Consider the following 27,443-nt stretch of genomic DNA (forward strand, 5'->3'; position numbering starts at 1 on the left):
GTATGAGGGCCACAGCCAGTCCACGAGCATACCCGTCTCAGGGCAGCCAGGAATGCTTGGAATTTACTTGGAATGTCTTCGTCACGGATAAATATTTCCACTTGATTAATTCTTATTTTGACCTAGGTATTAATTTCACTATTTTTTCTTTCGTTCTACTAAAAAAGGGTTTTAATTTACATAAATATACATTTATAATTTGACCAAATTATTACTAAGCCACTACTGTGCACCTCGATTGTGTTAAGCTTGTGATTTTACTAATTCTTGTTAACTATGCCCTGATCAAAAAACCTCAGTCAAACTCTCCAAAGGGGACTACTGAGGCAAAAATATAAATGGGACATTTGATTCCCCTTGCGTTAGTCTCAAATCATTTTGTCCGTTTCATTGGAACAGACTGTAGCCTTATGGATGTAGTCGCATCACCATAGGGTAGGGAATTGGGATTAAGGCCACTGTCTCCCCCATCCCACATGCCGACGACCGACCCTCCCCAACCGCGCGCCCCCCCGCCGTGCTCCTTTATTGCGTCCCTGTGCCCATACCCGCGCCCACCCCAATCTGATGGGAAAATTGCCGGTTCGGGACGCCGGTACCCACGACACAGCGTAGTACTCCCGAGGACATTACGCTATTAGTAAATGTGGTCAGCGTAGTACGCCGTGCTCGCTGGTGTGCGGACAGATTTCTCTCGCGTGGGGGGACCGTTCGCGACCTCAAGAGATCACCCCCACACGTCCCTCCCCCCCGCAAGTGTCACCTCTATCCGTCCCCCAGTAGAGAGGGGAGTGTAAATGATGGGCAGGAGGTGGAGGATAAGAGGGGTCAGGAGGTGTCCCGATGCAGCCCCCAGTGGGGACGCGCAAGCGGGGTGAGTAGATAACGAGTCGCCGGGGGGCGAAAGGTCGCCGAAACATAGTGACCGAGGGGAGGAGAGGGCGGGGACCCCGGTAGTGTCGGCGGGGAAGAGAGGGAGAGATGAGGGCGCGCGGAGAGAGGAGTCCGTGAGGATCACGAGGGTGATTGGAAATGGGGTGGGCGCCCCACGTGCGTGTGGATGGATGTGGTGGGTGGGGCGAAGGGAGGGAGGAAGAGTTTAAATGAGATTCATTCAAGGCTCGTGTGGAGCCGGCCCGCGCTCGGGGAGACGCAGCATCTCTCTCGACAGTCACCAAGTCATTCGGTCGGACCGCGGTCGGGATCACCGTGTTCAGCCCGCTGGGCAGGTCCACGGGAGAGAGTGTCCTTCGGCTGGCGCCCCTCCAACCTCTGGGCTGGGCCCTACCCGAGGTACGAGCACGCCAACCTACGAGGAGTTGGAATAGTCAGCAACAGGGTGACGACTCCATTTCACACGAACCCCAACCCGTCCGTGAAGAGCACAGAAAAGTGGACCCCCCTCCCACATACTTCCCCTCCCGATTCCCCTCCCCTACCAGCACCTTCAAAATCTCGCCTCCGAGTCGTGGACTGGACGAGACAATGGGATTGACGACCAAGATATAGGCTGCTCCCGATTTCCCGACGCTAATCGTCCCGCACGGCCGTGACAAGCATCAGATCTCCTCTCAGGAATCACCACAATCTCTTCCATTGTGACGACCCGGCGCATTTATAATTCGGGCGACGCGGGGACTGGACGCGAGGACGCCGGTGAGGATGCTCTCCGCTCGCCCGTCGCCTTGCTGAGCTGTGAGGAGAGAGCTGGACGCACTCAGGGAATCTTCTTAAGGTAAACTTAGGAGGAAAGAAATGAAGGGAAACCAGCTGCGTCTCGATCCTGTTCGGAACCTAAAGAAGATCGACGTAATGACCATATGGAATTTCATGAGTCGAGATGTGGATTAATTGCAACAGCCACGCTGCCATAGCGACGCGTACGTATTTTGTTGATATGAGAATTGCGTGGCCGAAAGAATGGCCGGAAGGAAATCACAAGAGTTAGGTGTTGTGAGACTCGAGGAGGTTGCGTATGTGTGCAACACATTTATGAGAAAATCTATAAAAGGGGAACTGTGATCGAAAGTACCAAAACAGGTTGTAGAATACGTAGAAATGATGATGAAGCGACGCAGGGGTGGGCACATCGTGGCAATTGGTTTGAGAGCTGCTCTAAAACAGATATTTGGTCCATACAATGGAGATGAAGATGGAGGATGAATGGGGAGTGGCGGAAGAAAGCAGAGTTGTCCTGTGTAACTACAAACTTCTATCTATGAATTGCTTCGGTACATTCAAAGAAAGCACAATGAAACGCACATTGCTATTGACTCATCGATGCGAAATATTTGCGGAGATTTTTACCAAGATCGGTTCACAGCAAGGGAAGCTTCGTGAGGCATTTACTTGGCGAAACTGCAAACTTGGTAATAGCTTAATGCTATGAAAAATAGAATGCTAGACACTAATAGTTTGGTTTATACAGCTTTAGTATCTCACATTTCTCTAAGGACAACATCGCTTAGGAGGTATTTGAATATACGCGATTTATTATCTAATATATCCCTAAGTATCTAATTGATTGACCCGAAGTCAACAATTTTGAAGAAAATAAAATTATCTACGACTTATGTATGAGTAAATAATTTCCTTCAATACTGAAAAGCCGAATGTATGTCTTTTCAGTTCGCCACATCGATTGTTTGACGACGCGTTGGTAGGCATGGCGTTCTATGTACGTAGAAAGTCATAAAGCCAAATGATCTCACCTGTCGGTAAACTCGAGCTAAGAGATGTCGAAGAATATTTATTGCCTTCAGTATCATCATCATAAAAATCAAAATTCCTAATTTTGGTGCGATTGAACTTTCCTCCCAATTTTGAGATGGAAGTTTCCTCCCTACGGCCGGCCAATATCTTCCGGACTCCATATTTTTTTTAGTTTTCCATTATCAGTTTTAACTATCTTATCATTGGTGATTGGGATCTTTTTTTTCTGCCACTCTTCGAAATATTTCTGCACTTTATCGAGTTTCATCGATATTTTCCTTTTGCGCCGGGTTTCCATTATTTCATAACATCTTTTCTAGTGCCAGCGTCCACGTCTATCGTCTGTAAGGATTTTACTCTATATTCCTGACTTAATGAGATGTTTTTTATGTAATTTCGAGCTCATATAATGTTAGCCCCTCTTGCCTTTCCCATCAAATTAGTGTCCCCGCTACCCAAGAATAATCATCGAACGCTTCTGGTTCGTCTTGGCAGAGACGCGGCAAACGAAGGATGAATGTTAGATTAAATTAATATCAATGGTAACCACCGCATAAGGGGGATAAAAATGAATTAATTTCTACGAAATATAAGGTAAGTTACCTATTATTTATTTCAAACAAAAGGTAATTTGCGAACAAAGGCATTTGAGCCCACCACTCACCATTGCATCTCATTTACATTTAATACAACCATACGCCATAACCTGTGCTTTGTGTAAATATCTGTGTTTGATTGTTTGTGGTTAGATGTTTCCCTCACGGATTCGGACCTTCGCAAACTAGTTCATGGAGGTCGTGGGAATTGACTAGGTAGGTAAATTTGAATTTCATCCCATTTTTTGTTTCCACCTGTGGAACTAATTGCCAACGACGTAAGGCAATTTTCATTTTTCTTATACGTATAGCAGGGGTGATCTCTTTTTAAGATCCTTTGTCATTTGAGGCCCCATAACATTTTATTACTAAGATACAGGAATATGTTTCTTCCGTAGTATTTCTATTGTAAAAAATAATTTTCATTAACACGCATCACCATCGTGCATGCAACGTGCACGTTATCATCGAAACGTATCGCACACTATCAAATAAATAGAAAAATATACCAATTCTCGTTAACTATCATCATGAGATTCTACATAATTGAGACTGCAAAAATTACTGACTTGAATTCATTTTTAATGTACTCATCAAGCACGTTAATAAGGCCACCCCAGACGATGATATTCAAACCGATGTACCGCGCGTCGTTCGTAGAATGCGGCACCCTACGTATTGTATCGCCGTGCCGCCAGGAAGTAATTTTTTCATTTGGGCACTTGAAGAATTTGTTGGGCGATGAAAACTTATGTCCCAATGCCGGCTAGAGCTAAGTGCGTTGTAAGGACGGACCAGGATCACGAGGAGAGAAGAATGAATCAGTGGGTGTGCTTGTGAACAGGAATGGGATTGAGACCACAAAACAAACCTCCGTCGATGGTACGGGTTATTAGGGCACCAGTCATGAAATATAGAAAGGGTAAAGGGCATCGCAAAGTTGATTAGAGTGTTTCAATATGTCTTTTCTTCCGCCTTCTTGTCATTTGGTCGCGAATTTTTATAACGATTCCTTGGAAGAAGTAAACTAAAAAAACACTAAGGAGCTGAATTGAATACATACATCTTACATTACTGAGATAATGTTATTATGTGTGCTCATTTGCATTAAAACTTCGTCTTCATGTTACCGCAAGTTTTCAACTCAGATTTTCTGATAATCGGGGTACTAAAATCGTGATTCATGTCAAAACCTTCTGCTATTATCGCCAACTTCTCGTTATTGCTTAGAGGAGAGAGTAGCCGTGACAGGTATGTTGGAGAAATTTGTTTGGAAGTCTCTTGAATCACGAAAAGGGCAGGCAAGACTTGGACTTCTAGACAGGTAAAGGTCACCTGAGTTTTCTTACGACTACGAGGGCATTATTTTAGCCCCCAAATCATTTTGGTAGATTCGACCAAAGGGATAAAATAAGAGAGATAGGCACCGTCACCTGCAGATTCAAGACCCTCGCACGATACTCCATCATAACAGAATTGAACTCATGTACCCGAATACACAATTGTTGGTTCATTAGGTAGCAGGTAGCAGTGTCACGACACTATTGGAAGAATTAGGATGGGAGCCACTGATTGACCGTGGGATTAAATAAAGGTTGAATTTACTGCGTAAATTTGAGGCAGGTTACTTATCTGAGGATGTTAAGGAAATATTACAGGCCCCGACTTACTATGGCAGATCAGATCACCAACATAAAATCGGAGAAATTTATTTTAGAAGGGATAAATTTAAAATGTCGTTTTTTCCTCGAACCATTGGAGATCATAATAGACATGAGAGCAATCGCGTTGGAGATAATTAGAATTGGTAGTGTATATATTTGTCGATATCTTGCATGTTTCTTCCTGCATGTTATTCTATTTATTTAACATACCCATCTTTTTAACAGTTCTACAGCATGATTTGAATGTACGTATCCTGTTATTAAATATTGTTGCATGCAAGTACTTTCTTTCGTGTGATTAAGATTTGTCGAGAGCATGAACAAACTAATATTTGTGCAGAGGTAACAGGATTTGGTTTTACGTGTGGTTTAATCTAGTTTACGGATGGTGGCCTAACACCCACCGCCACACGCCCTTGCGGCGACTTGCGGGGTATTGTGTAGGTGTAGATGTAAGCTCAGTCATACATTTGGCTTCTGATGTTCTGAAAATGCCGAGTCTCTGCTTTAGGAACCCTCCCCAAGGACCAGAGCCTTGACGTGGTTGAAGGTGCTGCACACACTGTTGCCTCCTACAGCTGTACGCACTGGCAGGAGTAATTACATTTGCTCCTGGTAGGATTACCCATGCTAGTTAAGTCATGAGTCGGAGCCAGGCGAAAGTTAGTCTACGCAGCATTTATTCCTCACTGAGGCGGCCGATAAATGAGTTGGCTAGGGTGGCCATTTGGGTGATGTCACGTAAAAAACTATTAAGGAAGGTAACAGGAAACCACCTCAATTATGATGCTCATGATAAATATGGGTGGGAACTAGGAAGTATATAGTCGCTAGTGATCGTCCAAAGCCTGCCTTCAAATCGGTAGACTATGAACCCATTAAATGAATGAACTTAAGATATTTAAAAAAGAGTAAACTCGCGGAAAAGCGTTTTTGGGCTGTGTAATCACTCGGCGCTTAGTAGAAGTCTTGAAGCATGCCTGAGGGGCGAATACTAAGCAAAAAGTGCATTCACGATTCGGGAAAGTTCCGTATTTCACAATACTGAATACATGTATGCATTAAATAATTGTTAATTATTTGATACATGTAAAAAACCTTGAAACTCAAGCAACCATTCCCTGACAACGCAGCTTTGCGTCTAAAATGCTAGCTACCAATTGTGTATGTAAATTGTCAATATTACTGATTCTTCTTTTCTGGACTGAAATTACTCCTCGCAGTCATAATCTACTAAAGGCGGAGCCTTGCCGTTATAGCCATACTATGATCTATTCTATCTCCTTTGCTGTTCTTTTCAAATCCTTATGTAGTGACACTCATAGTACTCTGTACAAGTAGTTCTTGTATTTCATCCAGAAACTCTTTTTTTGGCCTTCCTCTTCATTTTTTTCCTAATACTTTACCCCCCATTATTTTCCAGGAAGTAGTTATGGCACAAAACTTGTCCAATAATTTAATTTTTCTTTTCTCATTATCTTTTATTAGATTTATTTCCTCTTTAATTCCTCTCAATATTTCTCTGCTGCTTTTCTTGTCTATCCATTTCATTCTTGTTGTCCTTCTAATTTACACTTCCATTGCTTCCAACCGAGACGTCTTCATCTTTCCCAAGGTTCAATTTTTACATTCGAATAGCAATGTACTCGGAATAAACGTTTTTTCAGTAGATTTTCTAATTTCCAAATTCATGTTTGTTTCCTAAAAGATTTTTTATTTTCATATGCCTTATTCGTGAAGGCTTTTCTTCCTTTCACTGCATCTGTTATCTCATGAACACTCTTGAACTCCTGATTTTCTCGCAGTTACGTGTCAATAGTCTCTTGACTTGATTCTCAGCGCTTTTCTGAATCTTCTTGTAGAAATTGGGTTGTAGAAGCTTCCAAAATTTTATCATAGGGTTATAGCGGGCAGCAGGTTCCTTATTTTTAGGAAAAGTATATGAAAATATTAATTAGAAAAATGGCTCTACGGCGATCTATGCGAGTTTTAGTTAGATTTGACAGAATCTACCACAAGACCGCCCCTGATAACCGCACCCGCTGTAAATTTCCAGATTGTAAGTCCAAGCCTATCTTTTTTGACGCCTGAAATTCCGAAATCACGGTTAGAAAACCAGTTGGCTGGTGACAAATTCTAATTCAATTAGAAAGTAGCAGGCGTATTTTAAACCGGAAAATTTCATTCGTTCCAAGATCTCTGTTTCTACACCGAGACGATCACCACCGTCGGAACCAGGGTTATCCCTCTAGGTACCACAATACATTTAGAAATGTCCCTTTTGCGTGATCACTCTCTTGAGGAGCTCGTAAACCTCAAGAAATGGTATTTCCGGTGGACTCTAAAGGAGCTCGAAGAAACAGCGAGCTTTTGTGCTTTGTATGCGTATGTAGCCCCCCCGGCCACACGCCCTTGCGGCGGCTTGCGGGGTATTATGTAGATGTAGCTGGTGTTAGCCCAGGAACCGGTACTGAGAATCACCTGGGACTAGTACCCCAGGAACTGATACTGAGACTAGTACCCTAGAGACTAGTAGCTAGGTACTAGGACCTCGGTCTAGCTTTTACCCAAGAAACTCGTCACTAGGTCCCGGTTCATAGCTTTTTGTACCGAAACCTTGTTTTTTTCGGGCACCATTTTGAATTATATTACTATAAGAAAGCTATTCTTTATTTCCATTAATATATGAAAAGAGTCACCCATTGTGGACCTGTGTTTTCGTTGCATTTAGCTGGGCTGATAATGGTGCGCCGCTGCTGATAAAAGCCATTAATTCCTATCTTACTTCCCGCAGTATTTTTTATCTAATCACTGGTAGCTACTTTTCTGTGGCAGTTACCAACTCCTAAAGAAATAATACTTGAACCTGACGAAACCGCGCCTAATTGTTTTTTCACTGACTCCTGCAAAGTTAAAAATAATGAACGTCGCGAAAAATGCACAATTGGAATGCTAAAGTAGTAAAAATTTTCCAATTTTTAGGAGGCACAATTAGCATGTCACTATATTAATAAAATGATAATTGCTAAATTCCAGCGGCAGTAGTCTAAGGGCTCTTTGCTCATTACTAGTGGTGATACAATCATGAATGTACAGCATTACCACTGGAATCAAAGCATTTGAACAACATACCCAGTTTTGAATCCAGGCGCTCTTTGAGCTAACCTCCTATTGCTCCACTTTGAAAGTGACGCCACACTAGACTTTTAATTTCAATGTCAAATTTCCTGGACCTCTCTCTCTTTGCTTTACCTCACAAACTGACGGCGTTCAAAATCCTCTAATTTTATCGTATCAGTATCACTCTTGAGCTCTCATGGGAAAAAAATAAAAAATCATGATTTTTCTCTCAGACGAGTGCGAACAGGGCAGCCAACTTTTTATCAAATTCTGAAGATCCCCGGCCAGACTGTAATGGCGCATGACACCCAGCGATGGTCACAAACCACTTGCATTATAAGTTGTACGAACAAGTCATATGTGCACATGTTCCCAGACTGGTTTTACTTTTTTTACGTTACTGTTGCGTTTCAGAGAAGTGCATATATAGGACCATTGAAGATTTTTACAAATCATCCCCTTGGCTTCCAAGTTATCAATATAAGAATCTCCCTGGATCAAATCTAGTATATGCTAGCAGATGACGACGATATGCAGTTGTCGCATACCCTTTGGATTGATCCTGTCGGTAATGAAGCAATGGGATTTTGCATTTGCTAAGGTGGCACAAGCCGGAACTAAGGAAGCTCATCCCCGTGCTTACATACGAGTAGAACTTTCAGTCCAGGCACGTCGCGTAGGCTGCGCTAGGAGGGAATCAACGGGCGACCTATTGTGCAGCAGATTGCGACCTTAACTCCGTGTGACCGAAGAGATGAGTTGCGCGACGATTTAGGGAGTGCGGGGATTGAGGGGTTGGTGGGGGAGGGGGAGGGGTTAAACAGTGACGTCCCAGTTACCATTCCCTCGAGGCCGACGGTCGTATGCTTGATCGCAGTCCTTGAAAGTGGAAATTGAAGCCTTGAGGCGGTCGGATTTCGAGCGCACGAGATTGTCCAGCACCTCATACGGAGATTATTCCACAGTAATGAGCACCTCCCAAGCTCCCCAGTATGATCCCCGCACCATCAGAATAATACAGTACGCTCGGTGAATATCGGGAACGGGTACGCACGAGCGAAAAGAATAAACTGTACCATCTGTTCGTCATATAATAGGTGACCTACGATGTTTCCCATAAGCCCGTGGCATAACGGGGAACCTTCTGTCTTTCGCTTGTTTTTTTCTCCCAAGGACGTTAAGGATCTTCAGGATAAACTTCCGTAAAACAATTAAGAGGGTAGGGATACTAGATGCTTCGAAATGCATAGCGGGGTTAACTCTGCGCAAATTTAAGTTATAAAAATGTCTTCTCCCGAATGTACCAGCCTCTGTGGCACAAATTAATCTCAGACATACTCAGGACACGTGGTTTTGCGGGGAAAGGGAAGCCAAAAGGAACTGACTACAATTAGATTAACCTGACCTCTTCATGGTAAGGTTCAACTGATTTTAGTACTAATTTTTCAGATGGTATTGCTTAAACTTCGAAACATGGGTCGTTTCGTTGATTAATCTGTGAAATATTACTTAAAATTAGTCGTTTTACATCCACGAAAATATCGAATTTCACAAATCCAAGGCTTCTATAATCAACTTTAGTTAGAGTATCCTTTGAAATCAGCTTGACAGTCTGGGTGGGATTGGGTAAAGTATTAATTTGAAATAAATACATCAATTGCTATATCAATTTTACATTTTAGATATTTTTCCCCGAGATCATGAGTATTTTTGAAATTTCAACGCTCTTGTTAGAATGATATTTTGGCACAACCTGAAATGCGTATAATAGATTCATCAATTTTTCTATCCTAAGATTGGTTGTCGGCAGCTTTTTATTATACCCAAACCCTATTTCCCTAGAACAATGATAGCTCTCCTTTCTTTCATTTGATATAAACATTTTCCCCTTGATATTCCACATGAGAGTTCGCTTCCCAATTTCACTGAAATACGTTTATAACTAATCCAGAGGGCGAGAGATGGTGAGTGTAATTCAGAACGTACAAGTTTTACTTATATGTAATCCCTGCGATAAATGTGTCGACATAATTTTCTCTTTTCCGATAATGATAAAACACTGATCGATTACATTTTGCTCAAATTCGAAGAAATTTAAACGGAATTGATTCGCAATATCAGAGATATTAATTTCGTGGATGCTAAAACCCGGCGTATCCCACGTGCTTCGGGGCCCTCCCTCTCAATGCGAGTGAGCCGTCACTCGCTTACCTAACCGTGTTTTCGAACCGTTTGGGAGTCTGTGGGGGAGGCTATTTTCCGGTCTGCTTCAATCTGGAATCTCTGAGGGTAAACAGAGTTCACTTGTTTGCAGTTCCGCATCGAGAAGAAGCGATGTTGAAATAACGACACGCAGTCTGAGCGCTCCGAACGGAACTCAGTGGGGAGCCGTGAGAGGGGCGAGAGAAGAGGAGGAGAGAGATGGATGAAGATAATAAATGGTCATAATAAATACACGCTCACCACGAGTGCATACTTTAACAATTCTTGAAGCGCTGCAGTGGCAGAGAAACTATTCGAAGAAATCGAACAACATCTAGAGGGGGAAGAAAGCTTTAGGAGTCGAGAGCATTCGACGCTTCAAAGTATCCCAATGCGAATATACGTCAATCAATTAAGTGACGGACGCCATTGAAGTCGAATCGCATCGGTATAGGTGTCTCATATTTTAACTTCCATGCGATATATCATTCGTTTGTTCTTCTTAAAATTTGCTCTTGCCGACAGAGTAACAAAACTCTAAAGTATACAGCCTCATTTTTATCCTATATTCTGTAAAATCCGCACTTTCATTCAAACGTTAATTTGAGGTGAAACGAGTGTAATTAATAACGCTAATGCAAGTTAATATATTGAAGGCATACCAATGCTGTGGAATTTTCAAGACATTGTAAACTCAAAGAGTAACCGCTCAAATAGAAAATTTATTTCGTTTTCGGAAATGCGAAGGAAAAATATCTCCTAGTAAGCTCAAAATGCGCTTGTTTTAACTCGGAGCTAGGAATCCGGATATCATACGGTAGACAAACACATTTCAAGAAAAAAAAACAATGGTTCTAACGCGACTGTACTTAGATCATTTTTGGCTGGCTATTGTGGCTGCTGTGGAGGATCAATGTACGAATGATCGTGATAAACACTATGTTAGTCAGAAGCGTTATCAATTGGTCTCATAAGAAAGGAGCCTTGTGACATCGGCTCTTGGTGACAAATCAATGGTGTGAGAAGTTATTGATAAAGAATGAAGAATAACTGCCAACTTAAAGAGTAAGATACATGACAGTTATGATAAACAGCGTTTGCCATTTCTTTATGCATCAACTGAAAGCAATATAGTTCTTTCTATTTTGAACGTTTATCTCCTAAAGTTTACTAAATTCCACCGAAGTGACCAGCAATTCAGACACACAAACTTGTTATTACTCCTAGACACGAAGGTCTATTTTGACGCCATCTCGCAATCCATGATTCAAAATGGGTTCTCCTCCCAGTCCTCTTCCATGGTGCTCCCAGGCATTTTTGGATATTTCAGTGGATGTCGCTTAACCAAATATTGTGCAACGCACAGTGATAAAAATTTTCGGAAAAACTTAGGCAGATAACCTTTCAGAAGCACTTTATCGCACCACTCTAGCTCCTATGATTCCTTAGGTGTGATTCGTAAGGGTACATACGTATACATGCATACTTGTAAAAGCACAGATTGCTAAACCGGAATTAATCCAGACATATTAAGAGAAATCAAAAGAATTATAAATAATTTGGACTTACACCATCAGTAGTCAACCCGAGTTTTTGGATCAAGTGGTGTGAGTGGAGGTAATTCCTCCCAAAGTTTCGAGGGAGACGAAATCGTCTACTCAAGAGTAGAGAGATCATTTTCCACACCTATCAGCAATGTCGCAGGTAATCGATATGATGCATTCGGGCCTGATCCGGCCAGCCCACTCCTCAAATCTGCCAGCGAAAGCTTGCTATTCAAACGTGTGGATAATAAAATAATTTCGATAAAATACCACGGATGAAATTGTTTATCAAGCACATGAGTAGAAGTTTATGAAAATTGTGTGAAAACATCTACACCTCATGAATTATTTTGAAAAGTTGAAAATAATTGGCCATTTTTATTTATTGGTCTACACAATATATAATGAAATAAAAGATCCGGGTTCGGTTTCAGATAAAAATAAAATGTAATTTTTACGAAAATTTCCATTAAAAAATCCGAAAAAAAGCAATGTTAAAAAGGGGCTCTCTGATTTTGAAATTAAAAGATTTGATTCGCTGGTGTATCTTACGAACACTTTTTTAACCTACCCCACAAATAATTTATAAAGCTATCGTGTTGCCCGCAGTACAAAAAGCCCATGACCTCTTCGAAGTATTGATACCAATGAAATGACCCAGACCAGGCATTACGATACAGAATACAAGATGTGATCAAAAAAAGACCTGACTGATTTTATTCTGCGCAAACTGTTCAACAGTTCGAAACTAGACAGCGTGCCATCTAGCGGCACATCTGACGACTAAAATGAGAGGTCTTGCGTTAGTTTACGTTAAGTCGTTACGCAGCAGCAGCGGTATGTGTCTTAACCTGTTCGTCGCCGCGTACAACGGCAGAAATTAAGGATGTAGAGGAACAGAATGCGTGCGTGAAATTTTGTTTCAAAGTAGGCAAAAGTGCTACGGAGTCATTTGGAATGATTCAGGGATCCTTTGTTAATGTAGCTATGAGTAGAAGGCAGTGTTTTGAGCGGTGCAGTCGTTTTAAATGAGGCAGAACCTCGACAGATGAAGATTCGCGAACGGGGTGGCATTCCACTTCGACAGACTCCAACCATGTCAAAATGGTGAACGATTTGGTGCGGGCAAATCGCCGTTTAACTGTTAGGAAGATAGCCGGGGAAGTCAAAATAAGTTTTGGATCATGTCAGACAATTATGACACATTTTGGGCATGACGCGCGTCGCATCAAAATTCGTCACGCGGGTGCTGACTGATGAACAGAGACAAAGGCGGGTGTCGACATTTGTCAGGAACTCCCGGATCGAGCCAATACCGACCCAGAGTTTCTTAAAACCTTCTTTTTGTTTCCAAAGTTAAAATCAAACTTGAAAGGGCGCCGATTTGACTCTATTGCGGACATTAAAACTAATTTTGCGGCGGACCTGAAGAGGATCCCTAAGGCGGCTTACCAGGCAGGGTTCGAGACCTGGAAGAAACGTTGGCAAAGGTGTGTCGTCAGCCAAGGCATGTACTTTGAGGGCAACAAGTTCGATTAAGCCGTATCCGTCGAAATAAACAAGTTATAAAATCAGACCTGTCTTTTTTTGGTCACACGTTGTAAGTTTTATCACGAATTATTCCTTACTTTAAGATATTTTGGAGACTGCACAAAGGGTTACTTAGGGGAAACAATAATAGTCAGGTCAATGGGCGGATTCTCGACAAATTGACACTCCCTCGAATTTTCATGAAATAAGAAAGGGTCGCAAATTGCCCGTTTTACAGAATTTAGAACCGATTCCGTAAACCTATGTGTGATAGTATTATTGAATAATGATAGCTTCACTCATATTCACATATATGAGGTACCACTCTGTAGTAGTGCAGTTCTACCTCTGCTGACACATTCTCTCACGCAATTGGAAATTTTCCCGTGAGAATCACGGAGAATATGGAATCTTCATTGTGGTCGCGAAAAACTAGCTTTTTACCATAGAGGAACGAACGCTAGATCAACGTTTTGCTTGCTTCTGGAATAAAATCCTATGATGACAGGGCACTATGATGGTAGTTATAAGACCACTACTTTAATATGTGATAAAAAATCTCTTTTCCCAGATGCATGGACTTAAAATGTACGCCCAAACCTTGACCACGTGATTTAAGTTAAACTATTATGTTACTGCGCCCACTTTGAAAGACAGTTGCTATTTCTTTTTAATAGCTTGGATTCTTTGCAAAAGATTAGATTAGTCTTTTAATCCGATAAGACAGATAGTGCCCGATGCTCAGTATTCCCAGAGAGTCTGGTCAGAGAGATCAGTGGATCACAGATTGACTTGTTGCTGCCCTAATGATTTTTCTTAGGGTATTTTCATTTGAATGAAGTCAAAAAATCTTATGTAATAGTGCATGCCTAAGAAAATCTCAACATCAGAGAGTCGTTATCGTCAAAAAAAAGTCTGAATGAGATGTGGAATCTTTCATCTCAATTAGATTTTGATTGTTTTGGCAAACTGACGATTACATTCCTATATTTTAATAAGCATTACCGATGACGTGGAAAATTACGTGTAAACCATTCATTTCCAGTGAATTTTTGGAGATAGCAAGAGAAAATTTAATTGAGGTAATTTTAAGCGGTATACGCATTCGGTATCATTATTATGAGGTAATCTACCGTGTAAGGTAGACTTTCGAAAGACACAACTACCAAATAAATATCTTGTCACTTCTAACAAAGCACAACCCAACATCCTACTCTACAACAAGCTCCTCTTAATCTCCGTATACTTATTTCCTCCCTTCATCTCGTCCAACATACCAATCTTATTCTTGCCCCTTCTTCGTTTGCCTAACAATCTCCTCTCTATCACAGTCTTCAACGTCCCAATACCGATCAATACGCCCCTCATCCATTGCAACAATTTCAGAGTGTAAAAATCATTCGCCTTGACTGGGATTCGAACCCAGATCCCTCAAAATCCGGTCGAGTGCTTTAGCCACTTAAGCTACCGAGGCGTCCTCTTAAACTCTGAAATTTTGGGGATTTTAAACAAACAAGATGTTGTGACGAAATACCGTACATACAATGTCACAGGCATTCGTAATCGTATGCGAGGCGCCACAGTCCACGAGGTTAAAGCCAACTTTGAACACTTATGGTGTTTTCACTTTGACAAATTCCAAAGAAACTGCGGGAGATGCCTTTTTACACTCTGAAATTGTTGCATTGAGATGCACATTAGCGGATGACTCCGTTAAAAGTTACTGTTGCGGCATCTCCCGCAGTTTCTTTGGAACCCCTCATCCATTTTTCCTGTCCCCTTATGTTTTCTCTTAACAATCCTCTCTCGTCCCTCACCATACCGAGCACCTCCTCATTTGTTTGCTTTTCTGTCCACTTCACCTTCTCCATCCTTCTACACAGCCACATTTAAAAAGCCTCCAATCTATGCTTATCAACCAGCTTCAATGACCGTGTTTCCATATCAAAGTTTTAATAAGCCTTTTCTTAACATCCTTACTCAACGTCCCTGTCTTCAATTCCCTCAACCTAGTGAAAGCCTTTTTGCCTTGTGTAATTTCTCTCCTTACGTCCAGAGTACTTGGAACACTTTGGTCCAAAACCCTTCCAAGATACGTAAACCGTTTCACCTGCTCCAGTTTTTGTCTTCCTATTTTAATATTAAGCTTAGCCTTGGTCTTTCTGGAAAATCGCGTAACCTTTTTTGTATTCATATTGATTCTGAGCCCATATCTATCGCACTGAATTACCAATTCACTCAGCAATGTTTGCAACCCTTTGGCTGGCTGAAAAACCAGAGCTTGGTCATCAACAAACCTAACAGATTTTACGAATTTTCCTCCTACATTAATTCCTACCTCCAGTTCTTCCCAAACCTCTTCGATAATTTCCTCCAAATATACATTGAACAGCACCCGCGGCAGCAGCAGTGATAATGGACAACCGTGACTTACATCTTTCAAGAAGTTCTCTCGGGTTTCCCACCGGGTCAGGTTACTCCGACGTTTCGAAGGCTGACTCTGCCATCGTCTTCACATCTCTTCATCCACATCACCCTGAAGACGATGGCAGAGTCAGCCTTCGAAACGTCGGTGTTCTGCAACCTGACCCGGTGGGAAACCCGAGAGAACTTCTCGAACACCCTACGCCGGGAAAACCTGAGATCCTTCGTGACTTACACTTTTTCCTAATACTGCTCATCCGGGCTCTCCAACCCCCACTCGCACCTAGCCTATTGTCCCTCCAATTTATTCCTTTTTTCTGCATTATACTCCAACAAATACCTCCTAATCACATTTTATATTCGTCTCGATTCCTGATCTCGTTAACGCAATGACACCTCGCGTGCCTCTCGCCTTCCTAAAGCCTCACTGATCATCCCGTAAGTAATCATTTGCCTTGCTCTCCATCCTTTTGTTTGTGATCTTGAGTACTGGGTGGACTCTATCATCATCTACCAAACAGGGAAATCCAGTACCCAGAAAATCACACAGAATGGGTGGAGCTGAGGGTGCCCAGAGAGGGAATCTGCCTGGGAATCGAACCCGGGCCCTCCGGTCAGTAGACAATCGCTCTACCAATGGACTACCGCGACCCCTATACATTCATACACGAAAACCCGCAATATAATGAACATAAATTTATTGACATCGAAATAGATATAAGGAAAAGGGATATGTGGGTCGTTTCTTTCTTCTGGCTATGTGTGCCACGATACGCACTGTTCCTATCCTTTATGATGCTGTATGAGTACTTACCTACTGTTCTTTCCACTTGTGTCTCGTCTATTTCTCCTTTGGTGGGTGAAACAGCCCGCTGACAACCCCGCAGATCTAAGTGTAAATTACGTTTACTCGATAGCTCAAGTGGCTAGAGCATTGACCCAGCAAGTCGAAAGATCCGGTGTTCAAGTCCTGGGCAAAGAAATAATTTTGCGCATGTGATCTGCTCGATTACGCCTTCCCCACCTCTACTGTGTTCGTCCTTTATATGTGTTCCTATCCCTTTTCCTTATATCCATTTCCATAGTGAATAAATATTTGTGCGCCATATGGTGGGATTTCGTGTTTGAATGTGTGTGTGTGTGTATATATATATATATATATATATATATATATATATATATATACACACACACACATTCATATATATATATATATATATATATATATATATATATATATATATATATATATATATATATATATATATATAGATAGATAAAAAATCGTGTCTCAAGTCTAGCATCCCTCCCACCCTGCGATCCTTCACTAAAACTCAAAACAATGGAACAGGCATATATCTGGCTCCTTTATCCCAGGAATGAGCCAGGTTTTAATATCAGACACTAATTACCCCAATCTTCAGATATTTTCATCCCACCTCCGCTCCAAAAACCTTCCATATCAATCTCACACTGCCAAATCTTCCCCTCCCAATCTTTCACCACCTTTAGAAAGGTGGTTTGGCCACCGAAAATTCGGAATACGTTTGAGTTTCATTGGCATTTGTTTCTTTGTATTTTTGTTCACTAGCACTATCTCGCTTCTTCGTTTACATTATTATTCACACCCGTGAGACTTTCCTTCAAGATATATATTTAAAAAATATATATATATATATATAATATAAATTATTGTATGTATGTGTGTATTTATATATATATGTAAGTGTGTATATATATATATATTTATTTGTTTATATATACGTATACATACACATATATATAATAAACAAAAAATCTTAAACATAATTTGCACAGGTTAAACACATCTTTCAGGGAATGGGTTAAATTCTTAAATTTCAGATAGTGTTTTTTGCCCCTTAGAATTTTGGAGACGATGGCTGCTATTGACATGTCATGCCAATAATACGAGGGCAATGGTTTCCGGTCTGTACGAGAGTATGTCTCCTTTCTTGCAAAACATGTCATATCATGTGGAAATATGATCTAAGGCCCTAAAATGGTTAATAAATGTCTTACAGATTGACTGTCACAGCTGTTTTATCACAAGATGCTGCCACACCTGGACTGCGGTGAGGATTTATGAGGATATTTGTAAAGAGATTCGTTATCGGTCATGGGTGTGATGCCAGTTGTTATCTAGTACCATCTATTTATACAGAGATAGCGTGAACAACGTGGATATATGTTTACGGACAATCTGTTCCCGATAACCTACAATCAGGTGGATTTCAACGTGTCACTCATGCATTTAAAGTTATCAAAATAGTTTAAATTAAAAATCGTACGCCATTATAATGATAAAGAAGTTGAAATTAGATGTACTGCTTTCTTAGAGGCCTACCATTTTGGTAACATGTTAATTAATTGTGCATTTATATTATTAACAGACAAAACAGGGAAATCTTTTCCCTTGAATTTCATAGGGTTAACACAGAAAATATTAGCTAGGTTAAAATTTATCAATCATTGAGTTCTGAGTTTTAAGAAAAAAAAATTTTTAATGAAAATGATATCCTATCAAGCAAATTGAATTTTTGCAGTAATACTGTTTACCTGTAAAACTTATCTCAACAGGTCATATACAATTTAATAACAATTCGTATAAAAGGTTCAATCGCAAACGTAAAATATTATTCAAGCATATTTGAAACGGAAAAAATGCTTGCTACTGGCTTAAAATATTATCATCAAATTAAAAAAAATAGTTCTAATAAAAAAATTTTAATTTTTAAAAACTTATCAAATTTAAAGAGAAAAAATTATTTATTTTCATTTAATTAAATCCATCAGGGACGACTGGTTTGGTAAGAAACACCAAAGATTATCCTTTTGTGGACCAGCTTTTGGCTGTAATTTTTAATATGATATATTTATTTTTCAAAGGATTTAAATAATCAATATGTACCCAAATACTACGGTATAATGTACAAGAAAATTCAACTTACAATATTTTAATGCTTTCGAGCATTTAATTATATTCCACAAAAAACGTCAAAAAAATTAAACCAGAGCAGCGACGGAAGTTTTATAATGCCAAAATCACATTCTAAATATTTATCCTTTGGTATCCTACCATTTAATGTAGGTTTTCAATGGAAACAGACTGAACACCGCGACATGTTGTCACATGACAGCGTTTCACAAGATACAACGTGACACTCCAAATTACAGTAAATGATTCTTCGATTCCTTAAACTTTCTACCTTCTTTGATGCCGTCCAACATGCCTATCCTTTTCCTCCTCCTACGTCGCTTGCCTCCCCTTGTCCTCCTTTCTATCAAAGTCTTCAGCATTCCATGGGCTCTATAATTCCATCATACCTCTATTAATATTTGATATACAATATTCAGTCAGCCAAGAGAACGATAGCCAATATTTACCATTAATAAGGTATCGTACATTAAAATATGTTCAATAATTTCACATGTTATTACATGATTATGGAAGTCCTGATCACATGACATTGAAATGTCTGGTAACATCCACGTTTTTACACACAATTAGTGCGACCAATAATATACTAAAATCGGTCCATACGTAAATCTCATATTATTTCCTGTACTCTACCATTAGTGATCATTATTCTACTTAACACATGTATGATTATGTTTAAGGATCACTCATGAATAACATCATGAACATACGTGAACAAGCGAATGATAAATTTCAGATGTTACACTCAATTTTGTGATTTCATAGTGTTTGATAAAATCAGATCTTTAGAAAGTCCGTATTAAAACTGTTGTACCAATTCCGAAATCCATATGCCTCCATTAAAAATTCTCTTTTTCTCTACATTTTTTCATTTAATATTTGACTTCTAATCATCACATTCTGAAGACTCGTATTTCTTTTTACTATGCCCAGGGAAGTTTCTTTCCCAGAGCAATAAAATCGTTCTCTCTCTCTCTTTCCCAGGGGTTCCGGTCGCTGAACCGCCGCCGGCATGGACCTCGACGACCTCGGTAGTCCGAGGTCGGACATGAGGTGCGGCTTCTCCTGGTTCGCGCCCCGCTGGATGTCTAGGCTGGCCACGCCCAAATCTTTCCTCGTAGTGTACGGATTCCTCGGCACGCTCCAAGCGATGGCTTACATCTACTTCGTAGCGACCCTCACGACTCTCGAGAAGAGGTTCAAGATCCCCAGCCAAACTACGGGTAAGTGTCGCCAAAACTACGGGGGACCGATCAATTGACTACTCAGTGTCAGTTCATGCTCAATCTTATCATTAATTTGATTCCATAAAAGATCAGGAATTAAAGGAATTTTTGACCAAAATCTCTATTTAAATTCTAATCAGAACAATTGGAACCTTGCTTTCCTTACAAAGGAAATGCTGATTAAATAGGAACTTTAAAATATTACTCAATAAATATTTTATTTTCAATTGAAATGCATCGTTGGTTAGAGCATTGAAAACCACACACATTCAAATTTATACATCAATAACTAGAACTTGATCTCTGCTATTTATTTTTTAACTGTAGTGTGCATATTGCTCCAAATTTCATTTTGCGACCGAAATTTTAAAAGGGACATGGCCGTGAAGCGTACATTTAAAAATACAGCATTTATGATAACATAGGTATTATGTGAACACATTAAATTAATTTTTCTACAGCATTCGGTGCGGTTTAATGCAATTATTAAACACCTACATAATGATTTTACCATTTTTTTGTATGACTGCTAAAATTGAGCAGAGGCGGCTGTATTTAAAATGCAGCAGCGTAAAGGGAAAGTCCAATTCCTATTAAACTTAGGCAGAGAGACCTGACGCACTCCGTAAGAAAATGAGATAGATATGACAAATTAAAAACAATCAATTCGCAAATATGGACGATAAGATTCGTAGCACACATTTAGAAGCCCGATAAATTCTCGACCATAATTTAATGCAAAATTTTTATTCCGTAAGTCGGCAGGACAAACCTTATTCTAAATCTCGCCTTAATCTTGAATTATGTAGAGCTACTTCAGGACGGAACCCAACTCAGGTATCAATGGTTACGTCATTTCCAGTCGCTGATGAGCATTCGACTGCAATCAATTGATAGAAACTGACGGGAGCACATTACTGGAGCCGTGCCTGAAGTAGTAACGAGATGATGGACGCAATGAAGCAAAGGCTTACACAATTTGAAGCGGAGAGGATTGAAGTGGAGCTGCTCGAGCCGGTCTTCCATTTACTTTAAGTCGAACAACGACGCCGCCCGTCGATCAGCGTTTGCTCCAGTTCTTCGTCTCACAAGGCTTTTTCGCAATCGATGTCCACGGGGACCTATCACCATGCGTTTATCAAAGGCTCACATGAATCACTGAGCTTCGAGGTTCTCATTAACTTCCCAATTAGCTTTCCAATTTTGGCAAAATGCTTCCTTATCGAGGAGAAAAAAATTAATGAAGTTCACCCAGAGCGGAAGAACATTTCAGGAAAAAAATGAGTGGCAACTTTGATTAGAGATCGTTCATATTTCAAGCGAGTTTGCTCCGTATAAATTATCATTCATTCACTATTAAGTTTGCATTACTCCATTCTAGTCCATGGACTAGTAGAGTGGATGAAATAACATGTGCCTATGTGATTTTTACTGATTAGATTCAATTTATTTTTAAATTTTTACATTGCGTCTGTGTGTTTCAAAGACCTAGCAGTCGATCTCAAAATAAAAATTAATTCGAGCCGTAATTCATTCCGTTAAATATCTCTAGCGTCAATAGTTTTTAAACGGAAGTAGTTGGAAAATTTCAATTCAATAAGAAAGATTTATATTCTATCAGTCCATAATATAAAGTGAGGCAGCGCTATTAAAAGCCATGCTCCAAAAATCACTATATGCATATTCAGAAATTCCAGCGAATGCTTTGAAGAAAAACATATATACCAGTGGTATGATAAGCATGCTAGCCTGCATAATTGTGACGATTAAATGAATGAATTTACCAACCGTGAGCATAAGTATTGGAAAATAACGTAATGGTTTCTCCACGCTAGCAAGATACTGATTAATATTCATCCCTTTTTACACTGCCTTCATCAATTTAATTATTACTTATCTTTATCACCAAACACAGACATTTTCTTAACTTCCTCATTGCTAACACCACCTAGATCCTTTGAAGAAAGTTGCCAGGAAATCAAAAATCCAAACTTCGTGGATTTGCTTTTAAATGATACAGATCCGTGCGGGAGGTTGGGTTAAATTGTGGAAAAGGGAAACTGGAAGGCTGGCGTCTCTTATCCAGAAACTTATGCGACCCGCGAGGCAGTTCGCTTCTGAATACGAGCCAGTGCGAAGAAAGAGGCGATGACGGAGTAAACACGAAATCCTTCTCGAGTGTTCTGCTGCACAGCTGACGAAAGGCAGCTGCGCTAAAAGCATCAACAGTCCGCTCCCATGAACTCCTAAGCATGACTCAAATGCGAATGTTATTAGTGCAATCGGTGACCAATGCCACTCAGTATGATTTTATTTAAGAGTAGAAGTAGTTTTAGGGGAGGCGACCGAGAGTTTAGGTCATTTGCGCCATTAGGGACAGGAGAGGATGAAGGGTAGAGAGAAATCCGGCGTCGGCATTAGCTTACTCTTAACGAAAGGCGCCAAGGGGCCCGCAGCTTAACGTTCAATCCGGCGTATTCACTCAAAGTACTCTCCACGAAGCATATCAAGTAGGGATCGGGATACCACTGAAAAATATCTACCGGCGCCGGGATTCATACCCAGGTCCGCTGGGTGGGAAGCCAGTTAGTTAGCCACCGCATCATCCCGAGCCCCTTTTATTTAAGAATAGTGCATATTATCGTAGGTGATAATCTATACCGTTGTGTGGTCACGAATTATGCGGAGAAAAGAAGGATAACTTGGATAGCAGTTTTTTTAATGTGTCGGCTTCCGTTAACTTACAATTGAAGTAATAATTATCGAGCTGAATAAAAGTGCAAGAGGTAATACTGAATGCTATATGTTAAACAAATTCTGAATGAGTCAGGTAGATTCTGGTCAAAGAATGGAGTTCTTAGGGACATAGAGGAAGAGCTAATAGATTTGTCCCATGAAAAAAAAACAAAAAAGAGAAAAATGATATGCGGACCAAATAAATAGGCAGGGATATAATGATGATAATTATGATATTTCTCTCCGATAGAAAGAATACCAGAGCTCGATAGAGAAAAAGGGGGAGTTGAAGTAAATTATTTCTTCTTGAATTGATATATCAATAAATGTATTTAAATTAGTCTTCAGTGAGTTACGGCCATACAGCTCCACAAATATCATTAAATTCATACCCTATACGCAAACTATTTTTCGAAGGAGAAAACGTGCTACGTTATTTTTCTAATGCTATCATTCTTCACATGTAGAGACAGACTATTCATCAGTTAGATTTGTTTATTATTCATGAAATACGCTGCTCCCGATATACCTGTAGGTAGTTGATAGTTACATGCATAATAGCAAGGAACTTTAAGTATCATTATATTTTCATTCATGACATTATTCTTAACAGTATTTCCAGTAGTGTGCGCTGACGCATTTAACGGACAATATTGGAATTCAGCACAAGATACATAATGCTCACGCTATAAATTTTCTTATATTTATTAGCTTTCAGAAGAAGTAAAAAATTAATCAGGTTGAAGTTGCGTCTATTTGTAGTTGAATTCATTGAATAAAATAAATGATTTAAAATTAAAACGGATAAAACGTCAAACTACTCATTCGGGGTTTCATCGATGTCTCCGACCATGGGGTTTGGTAAGAGCTTTGATAAATCAATTTGGCGAGTCAGCATATTAAACATAATGAAGCCATTTTGAGTGTGTCATCAATCGTATTTGAATGACGGAGACGATGAAGAAATTTACGTGAATTCCGTGCCTACGTCTAGAGATAATTTTTATCACCAGTCATTTTAATCGTCTTCCATCGCACATTGTGGTGGGCTCAAATATCGTGGGATGAGCCCGGATGAATAAAAAAATGTGTGGCATAATTTCCTCAATTCAACAATGCATTTACTAAACCAGTGTAATTTAATGAGCATTGTGTACATTTAACTTATAATCTTCAAGCCACCGGAAGGGGTAGGTGGAAGGTGCTGGGACAGCAGCGAAACAAAACCACATTAATAAACTCCAATGTTATTGCAGAGAAGATGGTAGATATTGCTTCATGAATAGTATATGAAATGGTGAAATTCGGACATAAGAATAATAAGGGTAATCATTCCTATTTCATGCGCCGCCTGAGGTTTCCCAGGAAGATCTGGAACCTGACGCATTATACAATTTAAGTGGAAATTCGTCCGTTTAATTTTAAATGGGTCCTCCAACCAGTAGCCAAACACTCAACCCATTAGGTTACCACTTCGCCTCCTAGGACATGAGATTTTGTCGCCACCTTCGGTAAATGTGAAGTGCTCGATAAATTGAAGTCAGATCACCACTATATCTGTACAGCACTATTCTTGGTTTGCTTAGCCTTGGTTTCCAAGTGATCACGAATTTTATTTCGTGAAGAAAGAGTAATGCGCCAGATTCTTTATCACATCTGGGCTGTCTAATTTGTTGGCATATTTTGAACTTCCAATAACTTCCCTGGTGCCAAAGGCAACCCCGATTGTTCGCTAATCTCATACTCTAATGCCAGCATTAATTGTAGGCGTGCATTTCAGCAGAGCAAAATTTAGAAGAAATAATAATGAATTGTGTAATTCTGTCCGTATTATTTTTTCTCTTGCGATTTTGTTGACAAAAACATTTGTTAAAATAAAAGTTCGCATCAAATATTCTGACTTTGATGAAAACAGAAAAAAACTGACAGTACGTCTCTGATTCGAAATTGACTCTTATTTTATCCCCGCTCTACTTAATACATAATTAATCTACATTATTTTTCTCATAATTATGCTCTTTGAAAATGACAGTGTAAATGTTTACACCAATTCAGTTGCTGACCACCCACTATTAATTATATTAATAGCCGCTGCTGCTGGCCCCGGGACCTCACGACCGAACTGGATTCCAACTGCCCACTCGCCCGCGCCCGCTCGGTAATATACCCACGCGACCAATATGGCCGGCGGGTACATTAAGGAGCAGGCACGGCCCGAGAGGGCTCGTCGGCCAAATTTTCGGTCGTGGGGACCCAGGACCAGGTCACCAGTTGTGACTGAATTTCTTTTATTGCACTAAAATACATGGCAAACAATAATGGGCGGGTGCGGAATACAATTCCGGAACCACGCCTTAACGTATAAAATGCTACAGAATTGTCAATATGAACATTAACACAAACATTATGCAAATTAAGGTCGTTAAGCAGCAATAAGGTTTCTTGCAGGCCAAATAGGGCGGCATATGTCTCAAGTTCATTGATGCGCCAATCTTTTGGGACCTCAAAAGAACGGGAGAGTTCCCATTGTGGGATCACTACTCCTCCCTGCGTGAGGGTGGAGTCTGTGTACACATCAATAATTTCACTCGGTTGGGGAAGGTACACTTGTTTGGTGAAGATATCCGCTTCTAAAGCCGCCCGCCAGTAGGTGTCCTCCCGGTGGTAGACTTGCGAAACCATGAAGGTTGGAAGACGTAATATCCATGCGACCAATGCCAGGTACCCCGCGGCTTTGGGGATGTCAATCTGTCGCAGGCGAGTTAAGATTGGGATTAGGGATTTGATTCTGTTGATCGCTTTGGGTGTCAATTGTAACGATTGGGCGCAGGTATCGATGTTAACTCCCAGGTACTTGATATGCTGGGTCGGTATCAAATTAGATTTTGCAAAGTTTATTGTAATGCCTAGTGTGTCTTGAAGGTAATTACAAATCTGGAATCCGCACATTTTGCTTTCGCTGTAAATTAACCAATCGTCTAGGTAGACCACAGATTTTACACCGAATTTGGGTTCAATAAACAACATAACGTCTTGGGCCCAACGTTGTAGTATGGCTGGACTGAGGGGGTGACCCATCGGAAGTCGAGTGAACGCATAAGATTCACCGCGGTATCTGATGCCATAAAATTTCCAATGATGAACATTCACTTGTATTTGATAAAAGGCACTAGAGAGATCAATCTTAATCATGTAACTGTTCTTTGGGATGAGGGCGATTGCCCTGGCTGGGCCAAGAAGAGAAAACTTTGGTTTAGTTACATGCGGCGTCCAGGGGCTCAGGTCTTGGATAAACCTAGAGTTGCCATCCGGTTTCGGGACGGTGAAGCACCTGAACGAGCATTTTATCGGCCACTTCACAATGATACCGGCTTTCAGAAACTCGCTAATAAATTTGTCCATTATTATAACTTTACTTCGAGTCTTGAGGTTCGTTGAATGATAACACCATACTTTACTTACCTGGTGATTTATTTGTAAACATAATTCAGGGCATTGGTGTTAACGCGTTATATTAATTTAACTCAATGCACGTAAAACACATGATAATACAGGTATTCTACATTTTAACTAATTTTAACATCGTGAAGGCACGACCATCAGCCATGGCATGTTTATTACACAAAATGGATTCCTGATAAGAGTTGTGTCATGGTATATTATCTTATTAATTTATATACAATAATATCACATGTTATTATCAATGGTAGGTTGCTGCTACTGTGAATTTCTGTACGTTGTTACCTGAATAATGATTCGTTCCTTTTTGTTTTTTTAGCCCTGAAGAAGATTTATGAATAAATTCTCAACAGTAATCCATTTTGTACTAAAAACAAAGCATGGATGACAACTCATGCTCCATAATTTTAAAGCTGGTTGTTATAAGGATATTTTTTCATTCCTATAACGTGGTTCATTCCTATAATTCCTACGATCACAGTAGTAATGCACGTTAAAGCCAATGCTCTAAGATTGAAAAATAAATCGAAATTCCAATTCAAAGTTTGTAGTTATCATTGACCAAATCCATAAGACTCAAAATCGATGAAACAAATTTTTACATGGACTTAGCAATATGTAGCAGTGAGGCACCGTTTCACGATATAAGTTAGGTTCACTGCCCATTGAATGCATAATAATCTCTCCTCCCCCTTTCCCGTTTGCAGGCATCATGATGTGTGGCAACGAGGTCTCCCAGATTCTCCTGTCCCTGCTGCTGTCGTACATGGGAGGCCGAGGGAACCGCCCCCGTTGGATTGCCTGGGGAGTCGCCTTCTCGGCCGTCTCCTGCCTCATCCTCGCCTTGCCGCACATCGTCTACGGCCCCGGAAAGGACGCCCTGCTCCTCACCAAGGAGCATGCACTCCCGGAGTCCCTGGCCGTCGCCGGCAACGCCAGCCTCCCCCACCGCCAACACGCAGTGGAACTCGTCGGAGGTACGCTCTGAATTTTCATCCCCAAGTTCAATGTTTCTCTCAACTCATAATCCCGTGCATCTCCCATAACGTAAGATAGTGATGTTCACGCTCCCTTGAAAGAGTCATCTTTGCTCCGTCCTTAATATTTTTAATGCTTCAATGAATTATTCATTAATGTGTCCGATGTTGTTGCCCACTTCAAACAGATAATTTGATGAAACCTATTCGTGTTCGCAACCTTATAGTGTGCTAAAGTTAATGTTTCTCAGAGTAATTGCAAATTAAATTTACTTATTTTACCTATTTACTATT

The 27,443-nt window shown here is 40.4% G+C and overlaps 1 protein-coding gene across 1 annotated transcript in view; it reads left to right on the plus strand.

Moving 5' to 3' along the window:
* Positions 1-1,127: 1,127 nt before the first annotated feature.
* Oatp33Ea (Organic anion transporting polypeptide 33Ea) overlaps positions 1,128-27,443 on the plus strand; it is an 82,593-nt gene continuing 56,277 nt past the window's right edge. The window contains exons 1-3 of the mRNA XM_071585736.1: positions 1,128-1,735; positions 19,736-19,974; positions 26,880-27,149. Of these exons, the coding sequence (XP_071441837.1) occupies positions 19,764-19,974; positions 26,880-27,149 (481 nt within the window). The 5' untranslated portion in view covers positions 1,128-1,735; positions 19,736-19,763. The remainder of the gene's footprint in view (positions 1,736-19,735; positions 19,975-26,879; positions 27,150-27,443) is intronic.

This window comes from Hetaerina americana, unplaced genomic scaffold (genome assembly GCF_022747635.1).
Source record: "Hetaerina americana unplaced genomic scaffold, ioHetAmer1.1.p SCAF_2, whole genome shotgun sequence".
Taxonomy (NCBI): domain Eukaryota; kingdom Metazoa; phylum Arthropoda; class Insecta; order Odonata; family Calopterygidae; genus Hetaerina; species Hetaerina americana.